This window comes from Liolophura sinensis, chromosome 3 (assembly GCF_032854445.1).
Source record: "Liolophura sinensis isolate JHLJ2023 chromosome 3, CUHK_Ljap_v2, whole genome shotgun sequence".
Classification (NCBI taxonomy): Eukaryota; Metazoa; Mollusca; class Polyplacophora; order Chitonida; family Chitonidae; genus Liolophura; species Liolophura sinensis.
Genome location: NC_088297.1, coordinates 22898976 through 22917427, shown reverse-complemented (window position 1 = coordinate 22917427; position 18452 = coordinate 22898976). Strand labels below are relative to the sequence as shown.

Below are 18452 nucleotides of genomic sequence, written 5' to 3'. Positions count from 1 at the left end.
GGTGTCTTTTTGTTTAATTTCCTTTTTTCTCGCTTTTGTTTGCAACAATCAGCTGAAATTGTTGATCTTGATGTCGGGTCTTCCGAATTTTAACACATTTATCTTACCACACTTTACAATGTGATTTGCCGAACAGCCTGGAAGTGTCTCTCTGGCAGATCCTGCGGGATTTGCAGAGCTATGCACGAGATTACTCTCCCACGTGACTTCAGTTCCATTCCTACTCGCTATGACAGCCTTCACCTCAAACCATCCGTTTTCCGTCTTAGAGCAATCCATGTCAACGTCAAGAAGCCAGTAACTGCCACCATAACTGCAAGAAGAGTAATCAACATCAACATCAAGTACCCAATAATTACCACTATAACTACAAGCAGAGCAAAAAAAAAGCAAGTATCCATTAAGGAGCCAGCAACTACCACCATAACTACAAACAGAGCAATCCATGTCAACATCAAGTACAAGTAACTGCGGCCATATCTGCAAATAGAGCAAAAACTACGTGAAGCCATCAAGAAGCCAGTAATTGTCACCATAGCTGAAAACAGAGCAATCCATGTCAATATCAAGTACCCGTAATTGCCACTGTAACTACACACAGAGGAATCCGTGTCAACACCAATTTGCCAGTAATTGTCACCATACCTAGAAATGGAACAATCCACTGGCGCTTACGATTATGCGGAAACATCGTTGTCGCCAGCCTATAGGGATCCACCATCTAACAATAACGGCGACTAACATGGCGGCTGGCGTCACAAGAGTTTCGGCGTCATCTTAAACATCAAGTAGCCAGTAATCTCCATAACTACAATAGGGTATCCTCTCTCAACATCAAGTAGGCAGTAGTTTTCGACATAATTACAAATAGAGCACTTCGTGTCAGTATTAGGTAGGCAGTAATTTCCACCATAACAATGACAGAGTATCCTGTCTTAAAATCAAATAGGCAGTAATTTCCATCACAACTACGATAGAGTATCATGTCTCAACATCAAGTGGTAATTTTTACAATAATTAGAAATAGAGCAATTCATTTCAACATTAAATATTTGATAAATTCCTCTATAACTACCAATACATCAGTAGGCTCTACAGGTAAACACCTGTTTGATAGAAGGCTGCTCTCCGTCATACACGCAAACAGAGCAATGCATGGCAACATCAAGTAGCCAGTAATCTGAGTTATAAGTAGAAACAGAGCAATGCATAGCAACATTATGTAGCCAGTAATCTCAGTTATAACTACAAATAGGCAAGGGACACGAGTCTGTTTATTCTTCCGAGTATTTAAGGTAATAGCCGAGTGTATGTACTGTCACACTTTGCCTGATGTCTGATTGCTAAATATGTGACCAATATTCTCTCAAAATACTTATATTTAGTGGACATGATTTACTGTTGTAAAGAGATATATTTTTGTAACTGCGTTTGACAAGTCTACTCTGTTACCCGGCATTATGTAATCCCGCCAAGACGCCATATTGTTTGTCGCGCGAAGAAGAAGTAATTCTCAAACTTATTGAGTACGTCTCGTAAGATTGTTGTCACTCGCAACATGCTGCAGGTTAATCAGTGTTAACTTCTGACGTTTTGCAGAAACTAGTTTGCACTTATATTGTGGAAACTGTGTAAATGGAGTGAGTGAGTGAGTTATTTTACTGTTTCACTACCAAAGAGTTATTTCCCTTGTTCTGTCCGATTGAATACTCCTTATCCTTAAAGCCCATTCGAATTCACGCGCCTTTCCACGTAATCCTACGGTACCTAGACAAGGATCGTTTGTAGATCTGCACCATCAGCGGGGTGATTTCCCGCCACAATTTGGAGATAATGGTTGATAGTTGAGTAACAGACATTTAAAAAGTATTTTCAGTTCCTTGTTTCTAAATCTCTACTAATGGTATAAAAATCAAGCACCTACCTGTATCCGAATTAATCAAAAACATCCACAATAAAAAAGAACTATTTACTCACGTATTAGACAAGGAATATTAAGTTATTCAACATGGCGGCACTCACGAAAGACAGTTCGAAGAAGTAACCGCAGAAGGTGAGAAAAGAGATGTCATTGCAGTCTAATCGACTGGGTATGGTAAAAGTCTTATAGGCCTATATCAGCTTATGCCACGGGTCATCCGGCGTCGAGAACAGTGACGAACCCACGTTAACTGTTGTTGTATCCCCTTTGAATTTTATTATCCAAAATCAAGTGTTAAGTGTGTAAATATATTTAAATTGCTATGGGTCAGCTTGAGCCCTGACGGAGATGATAATAACACCCACAAATGCCTGTAAATAGCGCACTGCTCAACAGTTTGGTACGTTCATCAGTTGTTTAGACAAGGCGAAAGTACATGTAGTCATCCGAGATCAGGTGATGTAATGCACGAGCCTCGCTTTCGACGTCACTGTTATAAAAAGCATGGATCTCTAGCATATTTGAGATGTAAACTCAACGGTGGCAGTAGGTACATTTCAGAATGCTTCAAGACCAGTGCAGAGTTGTGTCCCCTTGGTAGGTGCACTCTACAGCTGTTAAATTGTTTTGATTTTGCTTTATATTAATACTGATATCGTACACTTCGTGTAACTGTTAACTAAATATATCGTTTCGTGGTCAAGAAAACAAGCTGATACATACTGGTATGTTATCAGATTGTGTATACAGGAGGATACAAACGGCTTCGGTGGCCTAATGGTTTGAGCCTCCGCCTCGAAGCCGGGAGACCCGGGATGAAACCCTGGTTGGGGTTTACCGGTACAAATAGGACTTGTTGCTGTGTCATGTTTCCCTGAACACTGAGAAGTTAGAGCAAGGAAACATAACTGGTCGGCCCGGTGTCAGTATAATGTGGGGTGGAGTGCCATGTTTGGTGTCTTCGGCATGACACTTGAGCACCTTGGCGGCATGGGCTACCTCTGCTGCATGAAGACGCCTAATGGCTCCTCGTTGTCATGTGACTGAAAAATTGTTAAGGTTACACATGTGTGACTGGTCGTCGTTTGACTGCATGATGTGGGCAAAGTGGATGAGTTATCGGCCCTTGGTCATGTGCTTGGTTATCGGCCCTTGGTCGTGTGGTGTGGTTAGCGGCCCTTGCCCGGTGGCCGTGCATTTCGTGCGGCGTGGGAAGTGTAACCGCCAAGTTTGCTCAGGTGACTTGACCGGTTTTATTGTGACATATCTCCTGGAGCGGATATATAGTTTTATAAAGTCGGAGTAAATCTGGGATGTTTTAAAACCATAAAGGATGTGCTGCAACTTGTGCCTTCTATGCTGATTTTCGAAGTGGCGCAAATATTTTCTTCGGTGGGTACGACATCAGTTTCATTGTTTGCGGTAAACAGTGTTCACGAACTGGGTTGCGTATTTCACGAGCTGTGGTTTAGGCAATGTGTTTGATGGATGGAGCACAATAAGACAATAACTTGTAAGCTTTCTATAGGTAACATTGTCACAAGCCGACACAACTGCAATTGTTCATAATAAAGGCACACAGCGAAATGTAAAACCGGTTTGAGGAGTATTAAATGTAAATATACCACTATTGAGGCTTTTAGTGTGTGTCACGGCACTGATAGAGTACGAAAGACGATATTCCTATAGTTGCTTGTTTATGGTTATTTGTGAGTTCATATGTAAAATATTGTAATAACCTGCTATACTCATAACAGGTATTTACTTCTGTACATTCCTGAGTACGTTGTCTGTAATGAATGCTATTTTTGTATTCGCTACACGGTCCAAGGTTGACAGAATATACACGGAACTCTGAGGCACACTGATGTTCTTCTCCATTTGCTCAGCTTTATCCCGGCCCCCTTTCACATGCGCAATTCAGGCAAATGGGTCCAAGATTTGTCTCCGAACTGAAGAGTGAAGGAGCTCTGGCTTGATAATATTGCCATGCAGACATTTTTAGCTTGTTGACGCACTGTAAATTTCTGCACTTTTATTTTGCACCTGGTCAAAATATATGACAATTTTGTCAACATGACTTCATTTCCAGCAACCACAGAAAATGGGGGTTATGCTAGGTTGATTTTTTGATGTGTTGTCCAGAAAAGTGCAAGATGCAGGTGGTGGTATGACATTGTACCAAGCGAAATTTAGGGCATATATATTTTTTAGGTTACATACATTCATTCAGTGGTATGCATGTTCAGCCACATTAATATCATTATTTCATATGAGAAAATTCAATTATTATTTTACTCATATATTTTGGTTGTACGACCGAAGAGGAAGTCAGCATGAGCTGGACTTGAACTCATAGCGACCGCATTGGTGAGAGGCTCCTAGGTCATTGAGCCTTCATAACTACAAATGCGCGTATGCAAACGCCGAGCAGCGGGTAGTTTCTGTTGTAACTACAGTTAGAGCTGTCTGGTCAACTTCCACATTTGAATTGGGTTGACATTTTGGCCATTTTGTGTACTATAAGATAGGTAACGTTTACAAATTGTAGGCTATTTTCCTTTAATACGGCAATTCGCACCTCTAGGTTGACTGTCAGGTCAAATCCCTTTGAGTACAAACAAAGTCCATGTCAAATTGTCCTATATTAAACAGGTTAATTCATTGATCTGGGCCATATGAACAGTATTCATCAAAGATCCAGGGACAGTGGTGTGCAGTCAGTTCTAGGTAGAAAACTGTCGTGGCTCAAATCAGTGTTACTTAGAAAAGAATACATCTCGGGCTACAGTTTGGTGCAAGTTTCACCTTTCTGGGTTTTACATTTGTGTAATTAAAAGTCAAATAAATTATGTAAACAAAACAAAAAACAAAACCAAGTTCAGAATCATCGGCCCAAAATACACCAGAATACACAAAAGTTATCTTCTAATTGGGTACTATCTTTGACGTCATATATTCCACCTACGACGAACTTCCAGAGTTTTTACCGTAAGAGAATGCTTACTTTCAAACTTATTGTAACTTGGGCCAGTCCAATTTTTTATGCAATCCGTCCATTGCTTCGTAAGAAGAAAATGTTTAAATGTTTTGCACGAAATTCATTATGGCCAACGAAGCACATGACCCACAAAAACCAGCTTTGCCGCTCGCAAACGTTCACAGCCGCGACCTAGTCGACCCAAAGTTTGAAAGCTATCCGTCGATCATTGTGCAGCAGGGGTAACAAAATTGGGTAAAAAATAAGCAGGTGACAATAGGTGCCCCGCAGGCTGATTTGCATTTGCCTTAAAGACAAAGAACACACTAGCATGAAGAACGTGTAAGACGAAAGACCATTAAATATTGTCCGGGAATTTATGATTTATTTATTAGAATAGTTTTCGACCTAGTAAAATGCATTTAAAACGTTGGATTTTATGGTGGCCTTTTCTGACTATACTGGGACCAGCGATGTCACTTCAGCTATTTACAACTTTACACACATAAATTGCTATATGTCATCATTCAAAACGCATCTTCATTTAAAGCTATGAATGCATTCAACATTCTGTCCTGGAAACGAACTATTTCAAGCCAAAAATATTACTGTGACGTTACTGATACCCCGGGGTCCCAAACAGACCACCATACAATCCCATGTTTTAAATGCAGTTAAGTCAGTTAGACAAATTCTAAAAAAAATCAAATGTACACAGTGTTAAATGGTCTTTCATCTGTTTAGTGTTTTCTTTTCCTTTGAATATATCCTAAAAGACTATTTTCGTTAAAACAAATCTATCATTATCTGAACTTCTGATGAAGTTTTCAATTCAAGTTCAAAATCCCCCCCTCCCGTCCACCTAACCCCTACCCCTCTGTCATATGTTGTTAGGAGCATTTATATACATCGTTAAGGCAAATATGCTGGATATCACTTCACATCTGCGTTTACAGTTAGTTTCCGGTAGCTGTTAACATCTAAAATGTTCATTATAAATGAACCTAGAATGTCATTATTTAAAGCCATCTCTAACTCACCTGTTCACGCTTTGATAAGCAGAGCTAGTGACGTCATTTGTTGTCCAGACCAGGGGGGACCCGTGGGGTGACATGTTCTCGTATTTGCCTTGTCCGGATTCCGCTCCTTCCCAGTCGAGCATCTGGTCCCCCTTGCACCAGTCGATGTATTTCTGGTAATGGCTACCCGTTCCAATAGGTCGATACCTCACTGGGATCGCACACTCAACTGGGTTCTGCTTGCAGACTACACAAACGACACATGTACAGTAAAGCCTCGTCATAATGATCAAATTTGAGTCAAATGAGGCTAAATGACGTCGTGCTATCTTTAAAGTGTCGTACGACAAAGTCATTTACAACGAAAACTTGCCGCACAAAGTTTTGTGAATTTAGGCGTCGAAACAGAAATTGGTATTTCTGTCAAACTGGACATTCCGGGTCAATAATCTCAAAATCAATTTCCAAAACACGTTCAACATCACGTACCAAAGAACGAAGAGAGTGTATAAAATAAGTGATCACGACCGATTCGTGCATAAAAAAACAGCAATTAAAATTATCCCCAAGTGGTAGAACAGAGTAAACTTTACGTCCTTTGGCACAAGTCAGAAATTAAAAATGTATCCATTTTTAACTAAAAAGTTTGTTTTGGGCCTTAAGTTAAAGGTGAGACTTAGTTCTGTGTTTGAGTTAGAGCTTTGTATCGAGGTGCAACTTACTCTTAATCTTAGATTCATGTTTTCCTTACAAATACAGCGGGTTAAATGCGCGTTAACCGCGAGCTGCGCTATCGCAGAAAGTCCTAAAAGGCTTTGATAAATCATTAACCCTGTACGGATGAGCGTTCCCACTTCAAGTCGCTGTGTTGGAGTCTGCCACCTGATCGACGGAGGGTTGGTCCTTGGTGGCTCACTTTGTGAATAGTTCAGTGATGACTTATCAGTTCAAGCGGAAAGCTCTTGATTGATAATATTCGCAGTAACAGCAATTTAATGAGATCTACCCGGTTGATCTCTATAGTAACGTAGCTGTTTAATGAAATGTACCCATTTCACCTCGATAGTAACGTAGCTATTTAATGAATATACCCATTTCACCTCCATAGTAACGTACCTATTTACTGAGATCTACCCATTTCACCTCTGTAATAACGCGGCTGTTTAATGAGACCGGCTCATTTCACCTCCATAGTTTCTTCTCAAAACCTAAACCATGCAAAGTGTGACGTAGCCAAACCGCGTGAAACTGTAATATCGCGAGATTAAGGCGGACGGACAATGATATTCACCTGGGCGCCGGGCGTGGTCAATCCCGCCCCTCATGAAGATGTCCTGCCCGGGGGTTGTCTGCTTCTCTATGAGGATCACCGTACGTCTTAGGTCAGGTGTACCCGCCTCGGCGCCGTGGCTAACAGAGTCACTGATCCGCGATCCTGCAAATGTATACAAAATACAACTACAAAAAGACGCCTGATTTTAGTGGTTTACAATAGCTGGAGAACCAGAGTAATTCTAAAGGACTATAAGATTAGCCATACGGTATGCATACCGGCTGAAGCATATTTGTTCAGCAGGCAAGCAGTGCCGAGTAGTTACAGCTGCATAATGTCACAAAATACGTGTCTTTGATAGAGGCCAGATTTATGGCTAATGGACACATAAATGACGGGAATATACCACTGTCCTTGGCCAGGAAGGTTTACTTGACCAACCGTAATACTATCATAAAAACAGCGGTGTTAGTGATTTTAATTTACTTATTTATTCAGTTAATTTTACTCAAGAATTTGCCACTTCGCTTATTATTTTGTCAGCTGTCGTATTTATCGGTGTATGTTTTAGTTCACAGCTTCATATATTTATATCGAGGAAAGCCCATATCCAGTGGCCACTACAGAGGCTCTCCTCAACAAACCAGATGATACAAATACAAATAAGATTCAATCAGCAAATAGAGGAAACATTCAGGTCTAACAAATGACCCCTTCCCCCCCCCCACCATCCCACACACACACACAGTCCTTCACAGAACTTCACATAATGCTAAGAATATACCCACAGAGTTACTGGCTGAATCTATAAGTATGTTTGTACAGGACGTTATTGTGTGCAAAATTAAATATTGGCGTATAGCAGGAATTTTTAAGCCCCTGGACCCAAAGGAAAAATCTTACATATGTACTGAACACTGAACACTAGGTTTATCAGCCAAAAGACAGAAGATAGCCGGACATAGTTAGGCACCTACGGAGCAGTGAAAAATGACATGGTGAAAATAAAATTTGTTTAAAAGTCGGGGCCTTGAGGTTAGGGGTTATGAAAAACAATTTCCTCTCCCAAAATTGTTTTTTTCACTATGTAATTTTTTTTCTCGTCCAAAATATTTTTTTTCCACCATGTCACTTTTACGGCTTCGAAGCCACTGAACAAAGCTATGTACAACGCACTGAGGCATCCATCAATCTGTATCGCGCGCTGTCGGTAAAAACCCCAGAAATAAATAAGTAAATACAGTTTTAACTTGACAAATTATTTACTCACCTGCATGAATAGCTAGGACGGGATCTGGCAACCAGTTGGCCACATCCATCAACGCTTTCCCATCATGCCCTACGCGTACCACTCTTCCGGTACAGTGCGTTCTTCTGAACTCACCGGATATGACGTCACAATAAGTGCCAGCCGGAAGCCCTGTGTCAAGTTCGGTAACCATGCAGAAACCGTCGTTATTAATGGCCAGGAAGCCCTTATCGCCTCGCCCAAAAGCCACCTGGTTCGCGCCGTTGTCCCACCAATTGTCGACTCCTTGGCCCGTCACGCTGTTCCGGAAAGCGACCATATTTGCAATTTGACGCCAACGATGTTCACAGATCCAGTCCCCGGTGCACTCGCCCTGCGCGGTTATGGTCACAGCCAGGGTATTTTGAACGCGGTTTCCAGACGCCGGTGGGCCGATCCAGTCGTTCTTGTCCTTTCCGCGCTCCCAGTGTGTTGGCCACGAGTAGCTGCTCATAACCCTGGTGAAGCCGTACGGCCAGGCCAGCATAAAGGCGTTCGCCATTTTGTAAAGGCGTGAGTCTCTGAACGTCAGGATGTTGCCTCCCCCTCCGTGCCCACGCTGGTTGTCATGGTTATCCACGAACACTACAGCGTTATTGGAATGCACCATGCCCCAGGACTCCCCGAAGCCAGACAAGTGTTTCAGCTGAACGTTACCGCGAAAAAACCGTGCCAGCTCTTTACCATACTTAAACTCCGTCACCCGACCCACACCCACGTATTGGCTAGACGATATACCCTCCCCACCCATGTCGATAACCTCCTGGTATATGAAAGGTTTACTGTCCGCCGGGAAGTAAGTGGTGTTCAGGTTGTGCAGTTTGGCTCGTATTGCCATCAAATCGTTTGGATGCATGTGCTTTGATGCGTCAAGGCGAAAGCCGGCCACGCCCATGGCCGTCAACTTGTTTAGGTAATCGGCGATTTTCCCACGGACGTAATCTTTGCCAAGGTCAAGGTCGACCAATCCGACCAACCGGCAGTTTTGCACTTGGTACGCGTCACCATAATTCTCGATTCCACACCCGCTGTGGAAATCGTGCTCTGAAAAGGGCACGCCAGGAAAGCTGAGAGATGCAGAGTTCCAAATACTTCCGGCACTTCCGGTTCCATAAGCGTTCTCACCGGCCATATGATTAATGACGGCGTCCACGTAGATTCTGCCAACATTGATGTATTCCGATTAATTTTGCTTTCGGCTCAAAGTAGTGTCTATATATTTGTCTGGTATTTGACGCCATTGTCTCGATTATTTCCCATAATTTATCACAGTAGTCATGATTATGAGAAGACGAAACTGAGCAAAAGTTGGAGGAAAACACCGCACGCTGCAAGATACACACCGCACGTTGCAAAATACACACCGCACGCTGCAAAATACACACCGCACGTTGCAAAATACACACCACACCGCACATTGCAAAATACACACCGCTCGTTGCAAAATACAACGCAACCGCCCTGAACTGAAAACAAGCGTCCACAGCTTGCATAATACTCAATAATAGTGTCATGCTGTTTTCAGAGCGAGGAAAGAACCGGCGCGGAACGACGTATATGTAGTGTAACTAGTGAAGTCTACCGACTTGTGACGTCATGTACCTGACCATAACGTGGTGTACCTGACGTTGATGTAATGTATCTGACATTGCTGTAGTCTATCGTCTTTGTGTCGTCATGTGTTTGACGTTGACGTAATGTACCTGGCGTCCACATAGTGCGTACCTGTCTATCGTCCTAATGACGTCACATACCTGACGTTGACGTCGTTACAGCGTCTGATCATATCCCTGAGTTCCTCCTCGGTGCCGCTTCTACTGGTAAGTTTGTAGCTGACGGGCTGGTATCTCTCGTACCAGGGTCGGGTTATGGGGGTGAAGCGGCTGAACGGGATATCAAAATTAATTTCCGGAATTATCCGGTGTTCATTAGGGGGAGAGATCTGCAACAAGCGAGAAAATTTGTCCAATTACGTCATGCCATGCGCCGTAAGCCAAGGAGATATTAATTTCATTATGTATTTATGTAGCGGGAATATCTCTATACTCCACAGTTCATACCTTTCGAAACCTCACCTAGCAAATTTTGTAAGTGCTGGATGAAACGAGACACTGAACATATTACGCAATAGTTATAGCATGATCACATGACCAGATTATAGTTTCTGAGGGCGGAGCCAAAGACTGACATCATATGTTTCCGAGAGATAGACCAGTCAGATGCTGGGGAAGTGAAATGGGCACAACCCCCTTTCATAATCGGCCCTATACGTTGTCTCGTTCATGGAATCGATGCAATGCAGTTATATACATAATATTAGCACTTTTCATTCCAGTGGCCAACGCGCCTCAGTATTGTGACAAATACATGTATGTCATAAACACATGAAAGATAACGGTTATTAGAAGACACGGCTCATAAATACAAACACAAATAAGAAATACAAGTCTATTTAGCACAATCCTATACATAAAAAGTTGAACACAGAATGTGTAATACATAAAACAAGCCTTACACCATTCCAAGATGGTGAGATTTATATTTACTATTTGTCCGTATATGTTTGAAACATACAATGTTGTATAGATGGCTAACAACTATCAATGAACATTTAAAAGGGAAGAAAACTTAAAAACATGACACATTTTTTCTATCTGGTGGTGCCTGCTGCATCATTTTGCGATTTTTCCTCGCCATACACGTAAAGCCTGAAAACGGCAAAGCTGGCATAAATCGCTGTGTCCATCGCGTCCTCCATCTTTAACACCCTATATTTTATGCTTGGGGTGTGTTGCCTCTCAGCCAATGGTAGCCGTTAAAACTGCCGGCTTGCTGTGTAGACTCGACACCCACACCCAACATTCCGATTTCCCGATCGCCAAGTGGAAAACGAACTGTACTGTTCGCTACCCTCTGGGGAGAAGAGTTCCACCGGAAATGTACGAACTGCACTTCGGCTGTTTCCGACAGCAATTCTCCCCTAACACAGAAGACTTCAGGACTAGTTCTCAGGCCAAAATGGAGTCGCTGACATCGGATTTTGGCGCTGACTTTATTTATAATTTATTAACTTGAGGTACATATTCGAAATTTTATGGTCTGCACCTGCAAGGAAATGCATACTGTTTTCAATGATATTTGATTGATATTTAAATTTTCTTCTCCTTTAAGAAAAAATCAAGGCTGTTTTATTTTTTTTCAAAGACGTTTGATTATACGCATGTATTATCATAATATCTCCTGAGCAGGAGGAGGGTCTCTATATAAAAAGGCGTAGCAGACCCATCCCTGACCTCTTATTGTGGAGGTTAAAAGTGTGTGTTATTCTTTTACCTGGTTAACGGCTTTAACTTAACCATCGACGACCCGGTTTTTTCAGTCATAAACTGAATAAATTGTTCTATCTGTCCATGACATCTATGAAATAAATTTTCATTATTTTAAACATCTGTACTTTGGGCTATGTTAAGCCTTTGGTTCCGGTATGTCACGAAAATGTTATTATCCTGGTTCATTGTTGTCGTTGTTAATCCTTATTGTTTGTCATCGAATGTCATACTGGCCTGCCAGTATACATTTCTTCGTAATCATATCCGGCCCAGTTTTTTCCCCCCTATCTATTAACTTTCTTTCAGTTGCTGTTAAATATAACATCTTTCAGATTTCAACCGCCATATAAGCCACATAAATGGTTTAAACTTTCAGCAAAAACCATTTCAGACCTACAAGATCACGGTTATTTGAAGTTATTCCATAGAACTCCAGGAATAAGGCAGTTAACGAAACAATCAACATGGGCGGTAATAACAGACACATAAACAGGCTGATTGGACTGAATGATTGGGCGACAGTGGTTATTAATTGCAATTCCGTGTAGAACTTAATTTTTTTTCATAAAGGGCCAATTGCAACTGGATGGGAAAAGGTCCCCCTGTCCCCAAGGTCGATTGCCAACCTGCTCACAGTGACAGATCGTCTGCGAAAGCCTCTGAGACTTAGGAGCCTGTGAGACGCACTTGTTAAGGCTTAGCCGCATCACTTTTCTCCTCACGCGGACTTGTTTAATCAGGATTCATCGATAAAATTGTTTAAGGTTTTGGTTAGAATTGTGTTGTTGATACTCTACATAATGTTTTATCCATTTATTTATTTGATGTTTTTCGCCGTACTCTAGAATATTTCACTTATATGACGGCGGCCAGCATTATGATGGGAGGAAACTCGCAAGAGACTGAGACAAACCCATGACCATCCGCAGGCTGCTGGCAGACCTTCACACGTACGGTGTGAGAGGAAGCCGCCATGAGCTGGACTTTAAGTCACAGCGACCAAGCCACGGATGTCCCCTCTGGATAAAGAGAATGCATGTGTATAAATTATTATTAGAGACAGTTGAGACGGATTGTCTGTATTTTCTGACATCACTTCCTGCCTTATCACTGTGACCGCAGTATCCTCGGCGTTGTTCAAGATTTCTGTAATTTCACGATATGCTGTAAGCTGAAGTAAAGAGCGTTGAATACTGTATAAAGTCTGTATAGATATACAATAATATATTGTAACTTCTCTAACACATATATTTTCATGGCTTGAAAATATATGATGAAATATTTATTTATTTGATTGGTGTTTTACGTCGTACTCCAGAATATTTTACCTATACAATGACGGCCAGCATTATGGTGGGAGGAAACCGGGCAGAGCCTGGGGAAAACCCACGACCATCCGCAGGTTGCTGCAGATCTTCCCACGTACTATGAAGAAATATAAAAAGAGAATTTCTTGTGTGGTTCAAATTCAAGCATGAACTGTGCTTGTTCGGTTAAAGTATCAATCGATTGATTTCTCAAAAATTATTGATCCGCTTAATTGTTTGATCATCTTACTTGCACCCCGCAGTAACCTGTGGGTCCCAGGAACCGTTCGCACTCCACCGCTATGTCCGTCCACCGCCACTCAAACAGGTGAGCGATCACGTGACGCCCCGGGGGACAGTTGGTGCTGTGCTGGGCCCCAGCCAGACATCCTGAAATACAACACTTTGATAAAAACACATACTTGGTTCAGAAAAACGTCAACAATATAGCTGTCTGGTATGGAAGTTGGATGCTGGCATATTGTCTTTCACATACTTACCCTAAACGAGTAACAACGATATTCGAACGACACTGCCAGGTTTAGTCGAGACTATGTCGACATAAGGACAACAAGACATCGTAACGAGATTCCAACCAGGCTACAGTTACATTCAGTCGAGAATTCCATGCAAATCTCGCGTTTGCGTCTAAATCTCGTGTGCTCCACTAAATCTCTCGCCCTCACTCGAATCTCGCCTCGTTGATCATTTCTCCACCAAGTCTCGTCTGAATCTCAACCACATATCGCGCAGTGCATCGATTCTCGACGTATTCTCTAGTGTAAACATTCCATTTTTACACAATGGCATAAAGCGAAAATTGCGTTCTCTGTCAACGGGTATACGCAGAGACGTCTAGTGTAGAAGACTGGACACTTGCGGAGAACGACAAAATAAGCGCATAAAAATGCTCAAGCGACAAAAAAAAATCACCAGTGTGCGATCAAAACGTAAGACGCATGCACATTTCAAAACTGCACCCCACGCTCAAGATCAACATGTATATCATTCCCACCATCACCACCAGAAAGAACAAACAAGAACAAAGCCTCCAACAGTTCTGCTCATCGCAACCAAAAATGTATTAGAAGTAAAACAAAATACAAGCTTGTAGTCATCGTCATGAAATTGTCCAGTGTTTAAACGTACTATCAGAATACTGTCAGTCTTATGAGTGATATTTGCAATCTCTCCTCGACGATGCATTTGTCAGCATATTATCCATAGACCTCTACTTAGCTCTGAGCATACTCTTTACATCCATCGTTCTCTACGATCGCATCACATCAGTGCCACCAACAGCAAATTTTGACCAGACATAATTAGGGTCACGGTGATGAGACAGGAAGTGACAGGAATACATTCTCTTTATATATAGTATGTACAACATGATTCTAGCCGACATTTGAAACAATTTTAATTATGAAAGTTAATTAAATAAATCCGCGCGAGGACACAGTGATGAGGATAAGCCTAAGCAAGCCCGCGTGTGTCATATAAACTTCAAAGGTCAAGCTTGTCTATTACAGTATTGGTGGCAGTGATGTAAAGCGAGCGTAGAGAGCGGCACATGCGCTGTAAGAGTTATGTGGTCTGAAACCGGTTGACAATCTTACCGGCTCAGCCTCCACATCCGCTCTGAATGGTTATCTTAACCAGTCTGGATCGTCTGTGCTGTCCTCGAAGTGCAAAAGGTGTACGCGACGAAAGTTTCTCGTGATACTAAATAGGTGTAATTCTGAATTAATATCACCTCATTGTGCGAGAATTATTAGGATCATAATGTAGGAATTACCACAGATATAACGGGCCGATTCGCTTGTACAGCATTTTCCAATTTTCGCGACTCCTTTGCTAGCGGGATATCAATCGCCTTTTAATGGTGTAGTCTTCTTGGTTTCAATCCCAACGTTCTATGACCTTATCTGTTTCCGGAACTAGTCTTCTACAAAGAAGCATGGTCGTAATGTGACCGAACTAACGCTGAAATTAAAAGCCACGTTAAAAGACCCAATTGTGTAGAAGAGTTAACTAGTCACATCTCTATCCATTTCTAAATAATCGTGTGAGAGAATACAATGAATTGTCAAACATCCGGGAAGCAATAGACCTAGTAACGTTTGCCTTTCTATCCGAGAGCTTGAATTCACTGGCTACTAAACATAAACTCTGTTACCGTCACATAATATCATGCCCCTAATTTATAACAATCTTTTGAGTCACTTTGTCGGTTCAGACGATTAAAACTCTACCCAGTTTGATTGCAAGAAGTTTGTCAGATATCCGATGAAGGGCGATTCTTTCGCAATACTCAAATACTCATTTGATTTACACGGTGGCGGTCTGTGCACGGAGTAAACCACTGACTGTTGTCAAGTCACTGGGAAACGTTCTCACAGTGTACATGTATGTCATATTGGTGAGACCAGAATGGAGAGCACCGCCGACCACTTATCTTTACCAAAATTACAACTACCATCCGCAGGTTGCTGCCAGACCTTCCCACGTAAGGCCAGAGAGGAAACCAACATGAGCTAACCTTGAACTCAGAACTACCTCATTGGTGGGAGGCTCCTGGGTCATTACCTCGCGCTGACGTGATAATCCTCTCGGCCATGGAGGCCCCATCTAGTATTTGCCCTATACCCCAAGGCAAGAACACCAAGGCAAGGCAGTGCGAAGATTACCAGTATTTGATGTCTTAGTCAAGACAGGAATCGGGATTGAACACCGATTGGATTTCCCGCTTAAAAAGGATGGCATGTCTCATGGAAAGATATAAATACCCACATTTTGGAATTAAAGAATTCGAATAAATGTAGTGAGTGACGAACCCTTCCTGGCTAAAGTAAAGTACATCTTCGACCCTAGAGGAAGCCAACGTGAACCATGTCATAATACTTAGTTTTGGGTAATGGGAACTTAAATTTTGACACATTTGTCTTAAAATAGCATTGATGAAATTCTTAAAATTTTAATTCTTTGGACCCAAAAGCCGCAAAATCCTAATTCAAATTTTGACTGTCGAAAGGGCTTTTTGATATTAAACTCATAAGATTGGCCATTCCAGCTTGAACCCGAGTTGTATTTTGGATGGGCGGGAAATTTAGACACCGCATTGAAATTATTCTTTATCTTACACTGATACTTCGTAAATGAACGAACCTGATCCAATCAACAGAGCTATCGTCAGCCACATCCTTGATTGTCTTCAGATGATAAAGCTATGTGTGTGTTTCAAATTCGCGTTATATACATACAGCATTTTTCATATAAACGAAATCAATAACACACACGTGTCCTCATGTTAACATAACTAAAATGACGTGATTATATCCATAATGACCTCTTGAGAAGTTTGCTTTGTTTTGTTGAATCATCTGTCCGCGAGTTATTATGTAGGTGACCTGACTAAACATTATCCGGGCTCGTGGAACATGCAGGTTGTCGAACTCTCTGCTGTTTACACGGGGCAAGATGACTGAAACCAGAGTGTTAATAACATCTGTCACATGCGTTCTGGATTTGTCAGGGAACATCGGATGGACGACATCGCACATGTGCAAAGGTGACCTAGGCTGTTTTTAAGTAGGTATTAATTACAGCTGTCTTATCACGTCTGGCACGTTTCCCAGAGTAAGCTGTGACTCCAGGTTTGATGCGATTGATGAAGCACTTGATCAGCCGAGTGATAGAGTGATGAGAGAAGGAGCTATATGTGGAATGGAGGAATGTTGGATGATGGGGCTATGGAATGGCGGATTGATGAATGCCAAGGATATGGAATGGTGGAGTGATGAATGACAGAGGTATGAAGTGGAGGAATGATGAATGACGGAGCTATGAAAGGGTGGAGTGATGAATGACAGAGGTATGGAATGGTGGAGTGATGAATGGCAGAGGTATGAAGTGGAGGAATGATGAATGACGGAGCTATGAAAGGGTGGAGTGATGAATGACAGAGGTATGGAATGGTGGAGTGATGAATGCCGAGGATATGGAATGGTGGAGTGATGAATGACAGTGAACGTGAAAAATAACGTGAACAATCAGAAAATACTATCCCACGTCTTGACAATCAGAAAATATTATCCCACTTCGTGACAATCAGAAAATATTATCCCACGTCGTGACAATCAGAAAATACTGTCCCAAGTCGTGACAATTAGAAAATACTATTCTACGTCGTGACAATCACAAAAATACTATCCCACGTCATGACAATCAGAAAATACTATCCCACGTCGTGACAATCAGAAAATACTATCCTACGTCGTGACAATTACAAAATACTATCCCACATCGTGACAATCACAAAACCCCACGTTCACGAGGCAACAGCCCGCGACTACGGGAGAATAGCGAGTGATCTTTAGGGTTTTCTCCATATGGTACCGTTTTCCTGAGAATGTCAAGAAAATAGAACCCAGTGAACACAGGTCCATATGCCTAAATTGACAGAAATCTGACGCAATACTCAGGTAAATGTAATGACCAGTCAGCCCCCCCCCCCCCCCCCCACCGTTCTAAAATATACCCTTAAAATGATAAAACACTGACATACAATAATCATGAGAAAATTGTTCCAAATGTACAATTATGCAGCAAAATTCTCAAAATATGTTTAAAAAGTTACCTAGGACACAATATTACATCAGCTCCTGAACCATATTGTTTGCAAATGGTCACATATCAGCGCTCAAACCGTCATACAAAGGATAGGACTGACCAACTAGTTCTCCGCTCCCGCAAATATAGTGACTGATAGCGTCCATTTTACACCGGGACCTTAGCGACCTCGTGGATCCGCGTCCCTTTCATGTTAAATATAGTGACTGATAGCGTCCATTTTACACCGGGACCTTAGCGACCTCGTGGATCCGCGTCCCTTTCATGTTAAATATAGTGGCTGATAGCGTCCATTTTTGACCGCGACCTTAGCGACCTCGTGGATCCGCGTCCCTTTCATGTTAAATATAGTGACTGATAGCGTCCATTTTACACCGGGACCTTAGCGACCTCGTGGATCCGCGTCCCTTTCATGTTAAATATAGTGACTGATAGCGTCCATTTTACACCGGGACCTTAGCGACCTCGTGGATCCGCGTCCCTTTCATGTTAAATATAGTGACTGATAGCGTCGATTTTTGACCGCGACCTGAGCGACCCCCCGGTTCCGCGTCCCTTTCATGTTAAATATAGTGGCTGATAGCGTCGATTTTTGACCGCGACCTGAGCGACCCCCCGGTTCCGCGTCCCTTTCATGTTAAATATAGTGACTGATAGCGTCCATTTTACACCGGGACCTTGGCGACCTCGTGGATCCGCGTCCCTT

The 18452-nt window shown here is 42.2% G+C and overlaps 1 protein-coding gene across 1 annotated transcript; it reads right to left on the bottom strand.

The window, feature by feature from the left end:
* Nucleotides 1-34: 34 nt before the first annotated feature.
* On the bottom strand, nucleotides 35-16430 carry LOC135464232 (pancreatic alpha-amylase-like). The gene is made up of 7 exons (XM_064741737.1): nucleotides 16283-16430; nucleotides 13368-13507; nucleotides 10236-10423; nucleotides 8464-9641; nucleotides 7212-7355; nucleotides 5942-6167; nucleotides 35-313 (listed from the first exon to the last, which is right to left on the bottom strand). The coding sequence occupies exons 1-7, from the start codon at nucleotides 16314-16316 to the stop codon at nucleotides 49-51; spliced, it is 2175 nt and encodes a 724-aa protein (XP_064597807.1). The 5' UTR covers nucleotides 16317-16430; the 3' UTR covers nucleotides 35-48.
* Nucleotides 16431-18452: the final 2022 nt, after the last annotated feature.